At 64.5% G+C, this 16,915-nt stretch overlaps 3 protein-coding genes across 6 annotated transcripts; 1 reads left to right on the forward strand and 2 right to left on the reverse strand.

Moving 5' to 3' along the window:
* Window positions 1-1,341: 1,341 nt before the first annotated feature.
* Window positions 1,342-6,588, reverse strand: YKT6 (YKT6 v-SNARE homolog). Of its 2 annotated transcripts, none has more exons than XM_066567436.1 (8): window positions 6,501-6,588; window positions 5,788-5,909; window positions 3,715-3,797; window positions 3,434-3,534; window positions 3,001-3,105; window positions 2,795-2,860; window positions 2,346-2,447; window positions 1,342-2,018 (listed from the first exon to the last, which is right to left on the reverse strand). In XM_066567436.1, the coding sequence occupies exons 2-8, from the start codon at window positions 5,889-5,891 to the stop codon at window positions 1,983-1,985; spliced, it is 597 nt and encodes a 198-aa protein (XP_066423533.1). In that variant the 5' UTR covers window positions 5,892-5,909; window positions 6,501-6,588; the 3' UTR covers window positions 1,342-1,982. The 2 variants fall into 2 exon arrangements, with proteins under 2 accessions (XP_066423533.1, XP_066423534.1); XM_066567437.1 differs by having other exon boundaries at window positions 6,505-6,545.
* Window positions 6,589-7,574: 986 nt separating this feature from the next.
* GCK (glucokinase) lies at window positions 7,575-13,697 on the forward strand. Of its 2 annotated transcripts, XM_066567476.1 has the most exons (10): window positions 7,575-8,139; window positions 10,061-10,223; window positions 10,329-10,483; window positions 10,698-10,817; window positions 10,907-11,002; window positions 11,310-11,409; window positions 12,011-12,194; window positions 12,376-12,531; window positions 13,129-13,362; window positions 13,448-13,697. In XM_066567476.1, exons 1-10 carry the CDS (start codon window positions 8,095-8,097, stop codon window positions 13,590-13,592), a joined length of 1,398 nt encoding a protein of 465 aa, XP_066423573.1. In that variant the 5' UTR covers window positions 7,575-8,094; the 3' UTR covers window positions 13,593-13,697. The 2 variants fall into 2 exon arrangements, with proteins under 2 accessions (XP_066423573.1, XP_066423574.1); XM_066567477.1 differs by lacking the exons at window positions 7,575-8,139; window positions 10,061-10,223; window positions 10,329-10,483; ... (1 more) ...; window positions 10,907-11,002; window positions 11,310-11,409 and having other exon boundaries at window positions 12,077-12,184.
* A 965-nt stretch (window positions 13,698-14,662) lies between these two features.
* On the reverse strand, window positions 14,663-16,821 carry LOC136567721 (antimicrobial peptide NK-lysin-like). 2 transcript variants are annotated; one of them, XM_066567414.1, is made up of 5 exons: window positions 16,310-16,821; window positions 15,736-15,857; window positions 15,530-15,658; window positions 15,278-15,450; window positions 14,663-14,759 (listed from the first exon to the last, which is right to left on the reverse strand). In XM_066567414.1, the coding sequence occupies exons 1-4, from the start codon at window positions 16,347-16,349 to the stop codon at window positions 15,283-15,285; spliced, it is 459 nt and encodes a 152-aa protein (XP_066423511.1). In that variant the 5' UTR covers window positions 16,350-16,821; the 3' UTR covers window positions 14,663-14,759; window positions 15,278-15,282. The 2 variants fall into 2 exon arrangements, with proteins under 2 accessions (XP_066423511.1, XP_066423510.1); XM_066567413.1 differs by having other exon boundaries at window positions 15,736-15,860.
* Between the last annotated feature and the right edge of the window lie 94 nt (window positions 16,822-16,915).

Genomic DNA, 16,915 nt, shown 5'->3' on the forward strand with positions numbered 1-16,915 from the left:
AAGAAAAAGAAAAAAAAAAAAGGGGGAAAACCCAACCCCAATCCCCAACCCCACCCACACCCCCAAACCCGACCCAGCCGCTCGGCCACAGGCAAGGGCGCTGGGGGGCTCAGCCCCCCCCCTTGGCCCGTCTCTGCTGGGGGGGAAGGGGGGTCCCGGCCCCCCTCCCGGCTGTGCTCGTGGCGTGTTGCTGTCGCTGGTGGTGGATGTTGTTCTTTGGGCTCCGCTTTGCTCTGTCCTGCCCCAGCCCCTGTACATAGAGAGAGCTATTTATTTTTGAATTCCCACGGGGGTCCCCAGCACCAGGGGGCTGCCAGGGGGTGAGTGAGGTGGGGGGGACACGCAGAGACTCTCTCCCCTCCAGCCCAGCCCAGTGCCTGCCCTGGGAGCGCTGCCCGTGGGGCCCGAGGCTGACCCTGGGCGCTGCTGCTGCGCGGGGAACGCGGGGCTGCCTTGGGGAGGCTCCTCCAGTGGCACCCCCGTGTCCCCGGCCCGCTGATCCCCACCCCAGCACCCCGGTCGCAGGTGCCAGCCCGGGGTGCTGGCAGGGGGCTGTGGGTGCCAGTCGGGGGGCAGAGGGCAACTGGGGGTGTGGGGTTGGGGTGGGGGGCTCAGGACGATCCAGCCAGCACTGACGCAGCATCGAAAGCACTTTAGACTAAGAGAATGGGTCTCTTAGGGGGCACAGGCTGCTCCGCCGGGCCCCCCAGCACGGGGGCACCGGCAGCACACCCTGCACCCCCCTCCCACGGCCAGCGCCCGGGGGACCCGGCACCCCCGGCCCCCCGGCCCGGGGAGGCTCCATCCACCCCGGGCACTCCCCACCGTTCCCCAGGGCATCCCCACCACGCTGAGGGCTGGTTTTGGCTGGGGGGAGGGGGCGGGGTGGGGCGGGCGGGGGATATTAATTATTTTTTAATTATTCTGATGATTTCTCTGCATGCCCTTTGCGCGAGAGCAACCCTCGGGCGCTAACGCTGTATGTTGAGGAGCTGAGCTGTTCCTGTCCCATGAATGCTGGTGGATCGTTGCCAAATTTTTCTCCTTCCTCCCCTTTTCTCTCATTCTTTTTCTGTCTCCCCCTCCCAAGCATATCCCCCCCCATGCCCCTCCCCCCAAAAAAAAACCCTTTGTCTTTTCTTTCTGAGCCTTGTAAGTGTAAAAGATTACTTCTGATTTCGTTTTTGTCTCGGGAAAACTGCAAATAAATTATGAGGAAAAACCAATGATCCTTAAAGTGAGAAGTGGAGAGGGAAGGCCAGGTGCATCCACCCCTGCTGGGGTGCCCAGGCCGTGTCTGTCTGAAACCCCACCCGGGACGCCGCAGAGAGGAACAGGGAACAACTGCCAAAGACACTTTATCGCCTGGCCGTGCAGCCAGGGCACAGAAACAACCCCAGGCACAGCCCAAGCCCGACCTTCCCCTTCCCGCCAGGAGGAAGAGGAGGCAGCGAGGACTGCGGGCCCTGGCTGTGGGAGCAGGGCAGGGGCTCTGAGGTGCAGGGTGGTGAATCCCCCCCTCCCCAGCACCAGGACACAGCTCCGGGCTCAGAGCGTGGGGAGGAGCTGCCCCCCACCCAAAAAACCTCCTTCCCTTCCCCCTTGTCCCACCCCCAGCTCACCCTTAGGACACAAATACATAAAAGCTGCCTGGGCTGGCAGCAGGGGCTCTGCCTGCCCCCTCAGCCCCCCGGCCAGCACTGGGGGGCTCCTCCAGGCCCGGGGGGCTGTGGAGGGAGGGCAGTGCATGGCCGGGTGCCCCCTGGTCCCAGCTGCCCCCCAACAGCGAGGGTGGAGGGTCTTGGTGTGACCGCCCCCGGGCGCCGGCCCAGTGCCAGCCTTGGTGTCCCCTCAAGGTGGACAACAGTCACATCAGCCCAGGGGGCTGGGGACCCCCGGCCCAGCCCCAGGAACAGCCCTGGGGGGGCTGTGGAGGGGGGTGCAGGGCTGCTGGTCCGGAGCTGGAGACCCCAGGCTGCACGTCACATGATTTCACAGCAGGAATTCTGCTTTCGGGCCTGGCAAGAGAAGGAAAACCATCTGTGAACCCCCCCGAGGGTCTGGGGGTCCCACACAGCCCCTCTCCTGCCAGGGGAGGACAAAGCACAGGGCAGATGGCCAGAGCTGGTGCCAGGAGCTGGGCAGGGTGCAGGACACCCCCGGGAGGGGCTGGGGGCTCTGGGGCTGGGGGCTCTGCAGCTGGGACTGGGGCACCCAGGCTCCCCCCAGGCCCAGAGCCTGCAGCACCAGGGGGGGATCCCTGCCTGGCCCCCCAAGCTGTGCCCCCAAGGATGACCCCCCACCCCTCCCAGCCCCCTTGGGGAGGGGTCACCCTCCACACCCACCGTTTTGTAGAAGGCTTTGGACTGTGCCCCCAGCACCTCCGACTTGGAGACCAGGTCGTCCAGCTTCTCCCCACGCTCCAGCAGGGACTCCATGGTGTTGTGCTGCCAGGGAAAGGAGTGCTGAGCCCCAGAACCCCCTGCAGCACCAGGGGGAGGTCACAGCACCCCCACCCACCCTCCTAGAGCCCCCCCGGCCCTGCAGCCCCAGGGGAGATGGAACAGAGAGGAGGTGACCAGCAGAGACTGGCATGAGGAACAGGGGGCAGAGTCTGTGTCCTGCCAGCTGCAAAAAGCCCAAGGAGGAAAAACAGGGGAAGGCAAAAAGGGGAAGAGCAAAGGGAGCTCCCAGCCCAGGGAGGACCCTGGGGAATGGCCTGGGTGACTCCACCCTGCCCCAAAGGTGCCCCAGGCCCCTGTGCAGGCAGCAGCCGCCAGCCCTGCAGCCTCACCAGGATGATTTTGGTCTCGTCCAGCTCCGCCTGCACTCGGGTCATGGGGTCAGCATCGCGGGGGTTCTGGGGACGAACAGCAGCGTGATGGTGCTGGCACCACCACAGGGACTCCAGGGGTGCATGGGCTCCCAGCAGGTGCCAGAGCTGCCCAGACACCTCCCCTGCCATTTCCAGGGCTGGGGGCACACAGGAACGCTCTGTACCTGGTATTTGCTGAGGTACCCATCCAAGGCAGAGTAGCTGATGGTGGCAGGTGATCCTGAGGGCCAGTCCATCTTGCTGACCTGCCTGGAGAACTCCTCCAGCACCTGCCAGGTGAGGAAGCAGCAGTTAGGAGCCACAGCTGCAGGGCCACAGTGGCTGGAAGGGTTTTGCTCATCAAAATAGATCTGGAGATTTTTGGGAAGGGACCTCACAGCTCTGCCATGGCAGGGACACCTCCCACCAGACCTGGCTGCTCCAAGCCCTGCCCAAACTGGCCTTGAACACTTCCAGGGATGGGGCTGGAGCATGTCCAGAGCTGGGGAAGGGGCTGGATCCCCAGGAGATGTGAACAGTCTTGGCCAATGATGCCCAGGCTGAGGTGGCCAGCCCTGAGAGACCAAAGCTCCAGCAGGGGGCTGGAGGAGCCCTCACCTTGTCCAGCAAGGTGAAACAAACCCTCTGGGGATACTCATTGTCTGCAATCACCACTCCAGCCAGCCCGTCGCTCCGCACGTACACGTGGCACAGGTACTCTGCCAAGGAAACTCCTGTCAGGGAGGCAGCAATGCCCCGAGCCCTCCCCAGCACCCAAGGAAACTCCTGTCAGGGAGGGAGCAGCGCCCCCAGGCTCTGCTGCAGCTCCCAGCAGCAGCGCTGCCCCCAAGGCTCTGTTTTGGGGTGCCTTTTCCCGGGGGGGCCGGGGAAGCTCTCACCTTGCTCCTTGACAGAGGCCCTGCTGCCCAGCGCCGAGCGCTCCGCGATCAGCTGGCTCGTGAAGGTCATGAACTCCTGCACACTGCGGGGACAGGGCAGGGCTGGGGACACCCTGGGGACACTGCTGGGGAGCCAGCTGTGCCACAGCCCCCGCTGTGCTGGGTAACACACCCTGCCCCTGCCCCCCGAGCAGTGGCAGTGCCCCAAGGGCACCTCCAGGCACCAGGGGAGCCCCCAGAGCCCCCAGGTGCAGGGACAGCCTCTGTCCTGGGCTGAACCTGCTTTTTGGGGATTTAGAAAGCAAAACCACCACTGAACCTGGCTCTGCCTGGCCAGCACCTGCTGACCAGCTGCATCAGTTGGGCTGGGAGGGGTGTTTGAGCCCCCAGGCACGCTGTGAGTCAAAGCTCAGGAACAGCCCCAAGCCAGGCTTGCTCTAATTTGGAGCACATTCCAGAGCCCAGGCTCAGGCCTGTCCAGCAGGCTCCTCAGTGAGCCCTCAGCGCCCCACAGCAAGGAAAGGAAGCCAGAATTAATGAGGAGTCAAATGAAGCTGTTTGCAGGACAGCCCATCCTGGTAGACTGGGATCAGCCAGTGTGAGGCAGCACAGTGCCCATTTCAGCTGCGAAACCCCAGGAAGGGATTTTTACCAGGGATGGGGTACAGAGCTCACCAAACACCAGGAGTGGGACAGCTCCTGCTTGGAGGTGCCAAGAAAATGTCACTGGGCACAGAGTGGTGAGGCTGACTGGTTTTCTGACAGCCTCCCTCTGCTGGGAGAGCTCCAGAGGGGAAATGGCCTCCCAGTTTGCATCCCTGGAGGGGTCTGCACTGCTCCCAGCCCAGACAGCAGCTCCACAGAGACCCTGCAGTGCAGGGAAAGCCCAGCCTGAGGATCCCTGAACATCCTGAAGATCCCGATCCAGCCCAAGACTCCTGAACATCCTGAATCAGCCGAAAGATTCTGAACATCCTGAACATCCCTGCTCCATCAGAGGGGGAGCACAGACTCCTCTCCCCACGTGGAGGGTCCTGCTGCCAGCCCCCACAACCCCAGGGTTTCACACACACCATGGACAGACCCTCCAGGATCACTGAGTCCAGCCAGGTGCCAGCTGGATGCCAGAGTGCGCCCCAAGGGCTGATTCCCACTGGGAATTCTGGGTTTATTTCCCAGTGTTCCAGAAGGAACTAGGCAATCAGTGCCTCCCTCTGACCCTGCCCAGTTCCTTGGCAGGAGCTCAGCCCAGCCCTGTGCTCCTGCCCAGCAGGTTCCACAGCCCTGCTCACCCCAGATCCAGCTCTCCAAAGCCCAGATAAACACACCCCAGACATCACACCTGGGCCAAGCACCAAACCCTGGGAGCAGCTGGCAGGCACAGGCCTCCCCCCTCCCCAAAACCCCAGAGTTTTCCCTAGGCACAGACACAGCCTGCTGGGGGGACACCACATGGAATTTCTGGGAATTTGGGAAACTAGAGCTGCAGCTGTTTTGGGACTGAGCTGGCACTGCTGCACATCTGGCTAAGGAAGAGCTTTTTTAGACAGTCTTGCTTCAGCCTTTCCCCTTTCCCCCTGCCATCACAGAACCCAGCGTGCCTGGGGCTCCACAAAACCCTGGCATGGAGACTTTGGGTCCCAGAGGAATTTCCCAACTGCTCTGTGTGTCCCACAGCACGTTCCTGCTCTGTCCCACAGCTCCAGGGGGTTCTCAGGGGCTGCTGCAGCCCCCTGACCCCGTGTGGAAGCCCCCTGACCTCTATGAGGCTGCTCCCAGGGCACTCCCTGAGCCCCGATTTCACCCCTGGGCTGCACTGGGGATCTGTGGGGTCAGAGCTGACCCTGATGGCTGGGGCTCCAGGAGCTCCACTCCACTCCTGATCCATCACCCTAAGTGCTGCAGCAGGCCCAGGGAGCAGCTCTGGGGTATTTTCCCTCAGGAAAAGCCTCTCCCTGCTGCCACTGCAGCCCCAGTGGGGAAGAAACCCCCCAGAGCTGCTGCCCCCCCTGCCCAAGGTGCTCCCGAGGCAGCCCAGAGCAGCAGCCCCCCAGGCTGAGCTGCCCAACCTACCTCGACCTCTGGAAGAAGTTGAAGGTGGACACGTCGTAGGCAGCTTTGAGCAAGTGCACTTTGGGGTCACCCTTGTAAAGGACACTTAGGCTGTAGAGCCTCATAGCGGCGGCTCCGGGGGCCTGGGGGGAACAGCAGGGGCTGGGCTGGGGCCGGGGGAGGGGGCAGGGCACTCCCACATCCCCCCTGAGACCCCCCTGGGGCTCCCCCAGACCCTCCTGCCGGCCCAGGCGGCTGAGCCCCCCGCCCCTGGAGCCCCCTGCCCCCGGAGCCCCCCCTGGCTCCTCACCCCGAATCCAGCCCAACCCAGCCCAGCCCTCACCTGGCCCAATATAACTCAGTAAAACCTGGTACAGCCCAGTAAAACCCACCCCGGTATAAACCACTAAAACCCAGTAAAACCGACCCCAGTATAACGTAGAATTACCCATTCCAGTAAAACCCAGTATAACTCACCCCAGTATAACCCAGTATAATGTAGCCCAGTATAACCCAGCACAGCCCAGTAAAACCCAGTACAGCCAGTATAACCCCCCCAGTATAACCCAGTATAACGCCCCCAGTACACCCCAGCCCCTCCATCCAGTGTTACGCGGCCACTCCCCAGTACAACCCACTGCACCCCAGCCCTCGGCCCCCGGGAAGCCCAGCCGGCCCCGCGGGGTCCCGGTACCCCCTAGGATCCCTCCATTCCCCCCCGTTCCCCCCGGTACCGACGCGGCGGTCGCGGCTCAGCGCGGGCGGCGGCCGGGCGGCGATGGGCGCGACCCGGAAGTGGAACACGGCGGCCGGAAGTGCCGGTGGTGCCACGGGACGCCTCCCGCCCTGCGCACGCGCCAAAGATCGCTCCGCCCCCTCACCCTTCTGGCCAATCAGCGCCAGCATCCTCGCATTTCGGGCGACCAATCAGCGCCGCCCGAGGAGCGGCGCTCGTTCCTCGGAGCGGACAGCAGAGGGCGCTCTGCCCGGCGGGCCGCGGGGGCGGAGCCTGCTCGGCTCCGTGGGGCGGGGCCTCTCTGTGGGGCGGGGCCTCTCTGTGGGGCGGGGTCTCCCCGTGGGCGGGGTCTCCCCGTGGGGCGGGGGTCCCGCTGTGGGGTGGAGGTCCCCGTGTGTGGGACCCTGTCCCCGCGGTGTGGTGACCCTCTCTCAGAAGCAGGAACAGCCTCCCCCGGGTGCTGGGGGCCGCCCTGGGGAGTGGGGACCCTTCCATGGGGCGGTTCTGCCCCGCCGTGGGGTCCCCTCCATGGTGGGAGGCAGGGACTGAGCCCCTCGAGAGTTTGGGACCCTTCATAGGTGTGGGGAGCCCTCGTGGTTGGTGACACAGGGGCAGGGCTGCCAGGGCCCTCCTGTGACCCCTGAGGGGCAGGGGAGTGTTCTGGGGTGACCCTGCATCCCCCAGGCCCTGCCCTGAACCCAAAACTCTGTGTCCCTCCAGAGCCCCCAGCGCTGTCACCGTCCGGGACTCCCGGGGTGTCCCAGAGCAGCACCGGAGCTTTTGGGGTCACCCATCCCCGAGGTGCCCCTCATCCCACTCGGACCTCCCCTATTTCCGCCACACCGGGAGCATGACGTGCTGCGGGGGTGCCGGAGTGCCCCATCCCCGTCCCCGCCATCCCGGATCCCCGCGGCGCCGGTTCGGTGCAACCCCGCGGTGCCGGTTCAGGGATGCGGTCCCGTCCCGGGCCGGGGCCCGCAGCGCTCCCGCCGCCCTCGCCCCCGGCCGTGCCCGGTCTCCATGGGAGCGCGGTTGCCAAGCCGGCCGCTGGAGTGCCTGCCGCCACCATCGAGCCGTTGGCACGGCAACGGGGACACGGCTGACCCGGGGCGGGGTGCGGCGGGGAGGGTCCCGGCCGAGCCCGGCCAGCGCACCAGGGGTCCCCAGGGCTGCCGGAGCCCCCCGCGCCGGGCTGGGACCCCCACGCAGCCCGGAGTCACCGAGGGAGCCCCGGAGAGCGTGAGCGGAGCCGAGCAGAGCATGTGGGGCCGCAGGGCTGACCCCGCCGCGGCCCCGGGGCCCGCTCGCTGCCGCTGCGCCTGAGGGCACCGGGACCGCCTCGCTGCCCCTCCGCCTGAGGGGCCGGGACCGCCTCGCCGGGGCCGCTCGGGCCCTCGGATGAGATAAGGCAGCGAAAGTGGAGCATCCGCGAGGGACGGAGCGAGGGACGCGGCACGGAGCAGCGCAGGGCCCGGCGGACGCGCTCCAGGCCAGGGCAGGGCGCTGCCCCAGGCCGGGCACCACGGTGGAGACACAGCGGCCGAGGGGGGCACGGCTCGGCCCGCAGCCCGCCCCAGCCCGCGCCTGCCCCCATGCTGGATCACCGAGCCAGGATGGAGAGCAGCAGGAAGGAGAAGGTGAGGTGCTGCAGGGGGCCAGGGGGTGAGGGGAGGAGTGCGGAGCCTCACCGTGGTCCAGCCTTCCCTGGTGCTCCCAGCAGCTCCCAGGGCTCCAGCCCAGAGGAGGATGGCTGCTGGGGAGGACACATGGAGCAGCCCCATCCCTGAGGTCACCCCCCAGCACAGCACAGGCCCTACGGCACAGGGGGCTCCTGATGGAGCTGGGGCGTTTGTGGGACGTTCTGCTGGCCTGGGATACTCCCACCCTCCCAACACCCCCAGGATGAGATGGGGCCTGTCACCTCCTTCAGCTGGCTGTCATCGTTGTCACTGAGGCGCCCAGCAGGGTGGCACAGGACTCATCCCAGACAAGAACCAGCTGTTTGTGGGAAGCATCCTCTCCCAGATGGATTGAGCTCAGGGAACACCAAGGGAACACTGAGGGGACTCATCACACACCGGACCAGCAGACATGGGTGTCACTGGCAACTGCAGCCAGCAGCCACAGGGTTCCCAGCTCCATCCCTTGGGTGGGATGCACTGGAGCACATCATTTCCATGGGAAGCTGAGAGCCAGATAACGTCATGTGGGAAGACCCAAAAACTGCCAGGGAAGGGGCAAACCCATGGTTTTGGAGGCGAGGGGAGAGATGAGTAGGGACATGTGGTGCTGAGATGGGAAAAACACTGGAGAAATAAAACTTGGACTCCCAGGTGCCCGCCTTGGGACAGGGACCCTCCGGCCATGGCAGATCAGGGTTCCCATGCCGGGTGGTGCCATGGGGTGGATTGGCACTGAATACCTGCAGCCAACAGCCCAGGAGGGCTGATCGGATCCAGCTCCAGCTTTCCTGGCAGGATTTCTCCAATCGTTTTGGCCAAACACCCTCAGGACCAGGGCAAACCTCCCCACAGTGCTGCTGTGGGTGCGCAGCCCCGTTCCGGGGTCTCCGTGCTGCAGCCACGGCACTGGGGGCCGGGTGATGTGCCAGGGCAGCTGGACTGAGCCACGGCAAGGGGTGCCCCCAGAGCTGGGACACTCCAAACCACACCCCAGGCGCTTTCCTGAGCCCCCTACCCCAAAACCTGTCAGGAAACAGCAGCAGCCTCGAGGCAAACACCTGTGTGCCGGGAAGAGGCGGTGACTAATGAGCCCTAATGCTGCCGGCTGCAGCTGGCCGGGAGGGAGCGCCGGCCCCGCTCCATCTGACAGCCGGGACACCTGGCCCCAGCCCTGCCGCCTAATGGAGGCTGCGCCGAGACCGGGGTTGCTACGGACAGGATAAACACGGATCCTGCTTGCCAGGTGCTTCCCTGGAGTGGGCCCTGCGGCTCTCCCTGGCAGCGAGACAAGGCAGCAATCCCCAGGAGCATTCCTGCCTGCCTGCCCTCTGCCCCATTTTAGCCCCACGTTTGGTGGGTGAAAAACGGTACCCATGATTCCCAATGGGATACAGGGAGAGGGATGCTCCCATGGGAGCAAGGAGGACAGACCAGCATCTTCATCATTAAAGAATCTCATGTCCTTGGTGGGAGATGCTGTGCTCCTCAAGGGCATGGCCAGGAACACTCCTTGCTGGGAATGACTCTGGGATTCATCAGGATGGGAAGTCCCAGGTCACTGCTGGAATGGTGCACAGCCACCCAAACAATTCAGCTGGGTGACAGGGGTGGCAGGAGCCCAGTGCCAACCCTGGACACCAGAGCTGACTGTGGTGTCCTGCAGGCAGCACCAGAAGGGGCCTTGATGCCTCCCGACAGTGCTATGGATTCCCTGCTCAGCAGGAGGAGAATAACAGTGCGACAGGATGTCATTTCAGCGTGGCCATGTGAAAACAGGGCTGGGGGAAGGGAAACTTGGAGTTTCCTGAAATTCTTGCAGTTCAGGCCCCTTGCATCCCAGATCCCTGGTCCCTGGCTGACGCTGTGCCATGTGCAGGTGGAGCAGATCCTGTCGGAGTTCCGTCTGAAGGAGGAGGACCTGAAGAAGGTGATGTACCGGATGCAGAAGGAGATGGACCGAGGGCTCAAGCTAGAGACACACGAGGAAGCCTCTGTGAAAATGCTGCCCACCTACGTGCGCTCCACCCCCGAGGGCTCTGGTACGGTGCTACTCCAGCCCCTTGTGTGCCACCCTTCCAGCTCCACGGGCAAGGCTGAGCCTACCAAGAGCCCATCACCTTGTCCCCCTCTCCCTGGCTTTGCAGAGGTGGGAGATTTCCTGTCTCTGGACCTGGGCGGCACCAATTTCCGTGTGATGCTGGTGAAGGTGGGCGAGGGGGAGGAGGGGCAGTGGAAGGTGAAGACGAAGCACCAGATGTACTCCATCCCGGAGGATGCCATGACTGGGACGGCTGAGATGGTCAGTGGAGCACACGGGGCGTCCCATCCCACCCCAGTCCCTTTCATTGTGTGTAATTCAGAGGGAGCACCTGAGGGGACACACCCATCCCTCCAGCCAGCAGAAGCTGGGGGTGGCCAGTCCTGGGGAGCCCGTGGTGGGGGACAGCATCTGTCAAAGGGCAGTGGGAGGGTGGGGACATCCCTCGGGAAAGGCTGGACCTCCTGTATTCCAGCTCTTCGACTACATCTCCGAGTGCATCTCTGATTTCCTGGACAAGCACCAGATGAAGCACAAAAAGCTGCCCCTGGGCTTCACCTTCTCCTTCCCTGTACGGCACGAGGACATCGACAAGGTGAGGGGGTGTCTGGGCAGGACCAGGGCTTGGGGGTCCCCAAGCCTCACCTAAACCACAGCCCCGTTTTGGTCTGACCCGCATTGCAGGGCATCCTCCTGAACTGGACCAAGGGCTTCAAAGCCTCGGGCGCGGAAGGGAACAACGTGGTGGGGCTGCTGAGGGATGCCATCAAACGGCGAGGGGTGAGAGGATCCCCCTGTGCTTGCGCCACCCTGGCTGTCCCTGCCAGGGCTCACTGCAGCCTGCCTCTGCCTGCCACAGGGCCACTACAGCCTGCTGTGTCCCCAGGAAGGGACCGCAGCAGTGCAGCTGTCCCCAGATGGGGCTGCTGGAGCCACGTGTGCCTCTGGGCAGGGCTGTTCCATGTGTGTGCGCACACGTGTGCATGACACGTGCCCAGGCCCTCACCCCTGGGGACCGTGCACCCCAAACCCACCTGTTTGGGGACTGCCTGGCTCCCCAGGAGCCCACACTGGTCCCTGTCCCCAGGACTTCGAGATGGACGTGGTGGCAATGGTGAACGACACGGTGGCCACGATGATCTCGTGCTACTACGAAGATCACCGGTGCGAGGTTGGGATGATTGTGGGTAAGATGCCCCTTCTACAGGGACACGTGGCTGGGCACAGGGAGCTGTCCATGGGCCAGCTCCCCTGCTGCTGCCCCATCCTTCTGGGGAGACACACCAATGACAGGGGGGTGGCAGTGGCCCTCTGCTGAGGTGTCTGGTGGCTGGGACACCCGATGGCATTGCCTGGCCCCAGCATGGTGGTTGGGGGACTTTGGGAGGAGAAAGGGGGTGGTCATCATAGCAGGGCTGGTCCCCAAAGGGCTGCCCTGCCCCCAGGCTGTTGGTGCCTCTGGCCTGTGTTAGTCCCTACCACCCTCACAGGGAAGGATTTCCTCCCAGTATCCAATCTAAATCTCCCCTCTTTTAGTCTGAAACCTTTTCCCCATGTCCTGGAGCCTCCCTTGAAGCAGTTGCACACCATGGTGCCAATCACCAGGCTGAGGAACATCCCTCAGACTCCATATGGGTGCCAACCCCTGCCCTGGCACATCTGGATGCCCCCAGTTCTTCCCCACTGCTCCACAGCACTGTCCCAGTTTTATCCTAGTGGGATGGGGGGCTGTGGTGGGGGGTGTCAGTGCTGCCCCCCCTGCCCAGACCCATGCCCAGTTCCTGGCAGGGACGGGCTGCAACGCCTGCTACATGGAGGAGATGCACAACGTGGAGCTGGTGGAGGGCGACGAGGGGCGCATGTGTGTGAACACGGAGTGGGGGGCCTTTGGTGCCTCTGGGGAGCTGGACGAGTTCCTGCTGGAGTACGACCGCGTGGTGGACGAGACCTCCCTTAACCCCGGTCAGCAACTGTAAGGAATAGGAGAGATCCAGTTCCTCTGGGCGTCCCTCCCGTCCCTGCGCCGCGCCGGGCTCAGCCCCCACGCACGGGAACACATCCAGCAAGGAGGGGGGAGAAAAGAGGGGGTGCTCTGGGATGTGAGCCCTCAAATCCCAGCTCTGATGCCGCCCCCTGGCCTGTGCCCCCCGCAGGTACGAGAAGATCATTGGGGGGAAGTACATGGGGGAGATCGTGCGGCTGGTGCTGCTGAAGCTGGTGGATGAGAACCTGCTCTTCAACGGGGAGGCCTCTGAGAAGCTCAAGACTCGTGGGACCTTTGAGACCCGCTTCATGTCCCAGATTGAGAGGTACGAGGCTGGGGGGGCACCCCCCAACCGCCTGCCAGGCTGCATGGCACTGGGAGTTCTGTGCTCTCCCTCTGCACCGCTCCAGGCACACTGAGGAGTCTGTGCTCTTGCTCTGCACTGGGCTGTCCCACAGGGGATCCCCCTGTTCCATCATCCCATTCCAGTCTGCTTTCACTGCCTCATTTTGGGGTTCTTTATCCTGTTACCCCACACCAGCCTACTCTGACTGTCCATCTTGCAGTCCCTGTGTTTTGCCACCCAAACCACAGTGTCCCCTGTCATGGGCCCATCATGATCCCATGGTTCTGTACCTGCCTGCTCTGTCCCATATTGGGGCCCCCATGTCTCATCACCCCACATTAGGGGGGCCCACTTCCAGGTCCTTCTGTCCCATCAGCCCCATGTTGGGGTCCCCCATGCCATCATCTGACACCAACCCGCTCTGACTGACCCAGCTGGGGTTCCCCATCCTGGGCCCCCATACACTGTCCCGTGTGAGGATCCCCCATCCCCTCACTGCCCCATCCCTCTCCAGCTGCCTCACCCAGGCTCCCCACCCTTCGGCCATTGCCGACCCCCTTTCCTCCCCCACCTCAGCGACTCCGATGACCGCAAGCAGATCTACAACATCCTGTCAGCCTTCGAGCTGCTGCCGTCGCGGACGGACTGCGAGATCGTGCGGCGCGTGTGCGAGAGCGTGTCCACGCGCGCGGCCCAGATGTGCTCGGCCGGGCTGGCCGGCGTCATCAACCGCATGCGCGAGAGCCGCAGCCAGGACACCCTCAAGATCACCGTTGGCGTCGACGGCTCCGTCTACAAGCTCCATCCCAGGTGGGGATCCCAGCGACGCCCCTGTCCCCTCCCTTCATCCCCCAAGCCCTGACCCCATCAGTGACCCCACGTTCCCCCTCCCCAGCTTCAAGGACCACTTCCACGCCACAGTGCGGCAGCTGACGCCCGGCTGCGACATCACCTTCATCCAGTCCGAGGAAGGCAGCGGGCGCGGGGCCGCCCTCATCTCGGCCGTGGCCTGCAAGATGGCCTGCATGATGGGGCAGTGAGCTGGACTCGGGGGGACGGCGGGGCCGGCGCTCCTCTGGGAGCTGACACGAACGCGGGGAGGAGGCGGCTCCGGCCCCCCAATAAACGGGGTGTGTGTGGACTTCTCTGGGGCCGCTCTGGCCAGTGCTGCTCTCTCCCCGTGCTGGTAGAGAGACCCCCATGGCGCTGCCCCACACCTATGGGGCGGCCACGGAGCTTCCTGTGCCCTCACTTCCCTCCCCCATCCTCACACAGCTGCAGCAAGGGGGCCTCCAGAACATCCCAGCCCCTTTGCTGGGAGAAAGCCCCTCCCAGGGCAGTGGCCTAGAGATGAGGGGCTCTTTGGGGGTACTTTGGGGGGGATGTCAGGGTAGCGGAGCTCCCCACCAGCGATTCCTGGGGTGCAGAGGGTGACCGGAGTGCACGAGAAATGGGCCAGATGGAGGGGGGCATACTGGGGGTCCCCTCCAGCCATGTCCCCACCCATGTCCCCTGAAAGGCACTGGGATCCCCATTGCAGGTGGGGACGGGGATTCAAAGGGGATCCCTCTGCAGGATTCCCTGCATTCTGATTGGTTAGCACCAGAAAGCCATCCTGGAGCTCTGATTGGTGGCAGCCCTCAAAGAACTGCAATCTCTCTGCTCTGATTGGCCGAGGGCAAACAGAAGAGATTTCCTGCACTCCAATTGGCTGGAATTAAAGAAAAAAAAGGGGTGTGGGATTCCCTGTGCTCTGATTGGCTAGGACTGAAGCAGGGATGCCCCGTGCTCAGCTGGGACCGTGAGGACGATCCCAAGCCCATGGCAGTGCCGGTGACAAGCGGGTAACAAGTGACAGTGCCAGGGACAGATGCAGTGCCAGGCATGGGGTGCACGGGGAGGGGACAGGGACAGCCAGCACCACCCGGGTGTGTGAAGGTAACCGCTCACCCTAGCCCACATGAGACACATCCCCACCCTCCCGCTGGCGCCTCTGATGTCACCGTGGCCCTGCTGGGGGCAGGCCAGGGCCAGGCTGTCCCCTGCCAGTGCCTGGTGCCATTCACCCTTGTCACCGTGTCCCCCCAGGGCAGACAAGCGAGACCCTGGAGCCAGAGGAGGGAGTTTATTGTGGGGAAGGGGATGGCTGGGCTGTGGGGGCATCGGGGGTGGAGGGGTGTCAGGTTTGGGGGCACTCGGGGCTGTGCCTGTGGAGAAAGGAAAGAGCAGGGGGTGAGTCAGGGGCCAGTGGAAGCAGCTCCTCCAGCCCTCCCCCTGCTCCACCACGCACTGGGGGGTGACCTGGCTCACCCCCACCCTACCGAGTGCAGCAGGGAAGGTTCTGAAACACTAAGCACACTCCCACCCCTCCAGCAAGTCTGGGGTAAGGGACGTGGAGTGCAAAGTGTGGGATGCAGAGGGGGGATATGGGATCAGGATGTGGGGTGCAGTATGCAGGGTTCAGGATCAGGATGCAGGGTGCAGGATCAGGATGTAGGGTGCAGGATGTGGGGTGAAGGACACAGGGTATGGGATGGGGATGCAGGATGGGAGGTGCAGGATCAGCCTGTGGGATGCAGGATCAGGATATGGGGGCAGGATGTAGGATAGGGATACGGGGTGCAGGACACAGGGCAGGGGACATGGGGTATGGGATGGGGACGCAGGATGTGGGGTGCAGGATCAGCCCATGGGATGCAGGATCAGGATGCAGGTGGGCACTGACCGTGCTCAGGAGCGGCAGATGCCGATGGCAGCGCAGATGTCCTGGGGCAGGTCCCCGTTCTGCAGCCCCTCACTGATCTGCTCCTGGTACTTGCTCACCAGCTTCTGGCACTTCTTGCCCACGGACCGGCCCAGTGCCCGGCAGCCCTTCTTCAGAGCTGCCTGCACTGCCGACTGCCAAAGCCACCACAGGTCAGGGGGACACAGGGACAGGCCCCCCAGCCCGGCCCCCCAGGCCCTCATCACTCCTCACCTCATCAGGGTCGTCACCTGCCAGCGCCTGTATCTTCTTCAGGACCTTGGTGCACAGGCTGCACTTCAACCTCCTGCCCTGTGCCACGCTGTCCCCATCAGCCACGCTGTCCCCATCAGCCACATCCCCCTGTGGGGACACACAGACCCTCAGGGCTGCCTGGAGCCCCAGGTGGCCCTGGCAGTGCTCGGGGCTGGGGTGCTCACCAGGGCCAGGCTGTCCTGGAGGTACTGGCACTGCTGTTCCCAGCCACAGCGCGTGACCGTGGCCGTGTCCCAGCACCAGGAGCTGGGGTCACCCTGGCAGGGCGAGGGGGCCGTGGCCTGAGCTGCTGCAAGGGGACAGGATGGTGAGCATGGCTGCAGGGTGGGTGCCCAGACCCTAAACCACCAGCCCCAGGTACTCAGCCCCATCCCCACCATCCCTCCTGCCTGTACTCACATCCTTCTGTTCCCACCATTCCTAGGTCCCCATGTCCCCAAACGTCCCCAGGTGCCAGTGCCAACATGGGCACCGTGTCCATCATCCCTGGGTCCTCAGGCAGACCCCATCCCTGCCACCCCCAGGTGCTTGTTCCCACCACACCCCACCATCCCTCCTGCCTGTCCCCTTGTCCTCCTCCCCACACCCCTGAGTGCCTGTTCCTGTTCAGACCCCATCCCTGGCACACACAGCTCCCCACACAGACTCCAGCCTCCCAACTCAGGCACACAGGCTGCCATCCCCATTGTCCCTATGTGTCCTGTCCGTCTCCCCGGGGAGGCAGGAGGGTCCCGGTACCTCCCAGCAGCAGCAACAGCAGCAGGAGGGTGGCAGCCATGGTGAGCCCGCTGAGCCGGTGACAGCAGGCGACAGTGCCTGGCCGTGGTGACTGCCTGCGTGCTGACCCCTTTTATAGCGGGGCCGCGGGCTGTGGGGGTGGGGGACCAAAACCCCAAAACCCCTTAAACCTGAGCACAGCTGTTCCCAGGGCCCTTCCTGCCTCACAGCTCCACCCCCGCGGGAAGGGGTTCGGGGGGATACGGGGAGCTCAGCACCCCCAGCACCCCGGGGGGACACGGGGAACTCAGCACCCCCAGCCTCACCGGGAGCTCAGCCCCCCGAGCCTCGCCCCTCAGGGCCGCTGCCCCAGAGCTGGGGGGGGGAGGGCCTGGCCGACCGTCCCGGCTCCTCCCGGGACCCCTCCGGGCTCTGGGGAGCGCAAGGATTCGGTGTCCCCTCGGGGGTCGGTGCCGGTGTGCCCTTCACCCCATGGGTTCGGGTCGGTGCCGGTGTCTCTCGCTGTCCCGGTCCCCGCCATGTCGCCCCCCCCAGCCCCCCCCGGCCCGCCGCCGCCCCCGGCCCGCCGCCGTTCCCGCGGCGGCTCTGACGTCACTTCCCCTCGCG

This window comes from Molothrus aeneus, chromosome 29 (assembly GCF_037042795.1).
Source record: "Molothrus aeneus isolate 106 chromosome 29, BPBGC_Maene_1.0, whole genome shotgun sequence".
Taxonomy (NCBI): domain Eukaryota; kingdom Metazoa; phylum Chordata; class Aves; order Passeriformes; family Icteridae; genus Molothrus; species Molothrus aeneus.

Coding starts and splice junctions, on each gene's coding strand:
- YKT6 (XM_066567436.1), bottom strand. CDS start 5,891: ATGAGGCTCTACAGCCTAAGTGTCCTTTACAAGGGTGACCCCAAAGTG. Junction 3,535..3,714: donor GGCCTCTGTCAAGGAGCAAG/GTGAGAGCTTCC, acceptor TTTCCTTGGCAG/AGTACCTGTGCCACGTGTAC. Junction 3,106..3,433: donor GTTTCACCTTGCTGGACAAG/GTGAGGGCTCCT, acceptor CTCACCTGGCAG/GTGCTGGAGGAGTTCTCCAG.
- GCK (XM_066567476.1), top strand. CDS start 8,095: ATGCTGGATCACCGAGCCAGGATGGAGAGCAGCAGGAAGGAGAAG. Junction 8,140..10,060: donor AGAGCAGCAGGAAGGAGAAG/GTGAGGTGCTGC, acceptor TGCCATGTGCAG/GTGGAGCAGATCCTGTCGGA. Junction 12,195..12,375: donor CTTAACCCCGGTCAGCAACT/GTAAGGAATAGG, acceptor TGCCCCCCGCAG/GTACGAGAAGATCATTGGGG.
- LOC136567721 (XM_066567413.1), bottom strand. CDS start 16,349: ATGGCTGCCACCCTCCTGCTGCTGTTGCTGCTGCTGGGAG. Junction 15,861..16,309: donor GCTGTTGCTGCTGCTGGGAG/GTACCGGGACCC, acceptor GTCCCCTTGCAG/CAGCTCAGGCCACGGCCCCC. Junction 15,451..15,529: donor CAGGTGACGACCCTGATGAG/GTGAGGAGTGAT, acceptor TGGCTTTGGCAG/TCGGCAGTGCAGGCAGCTCT.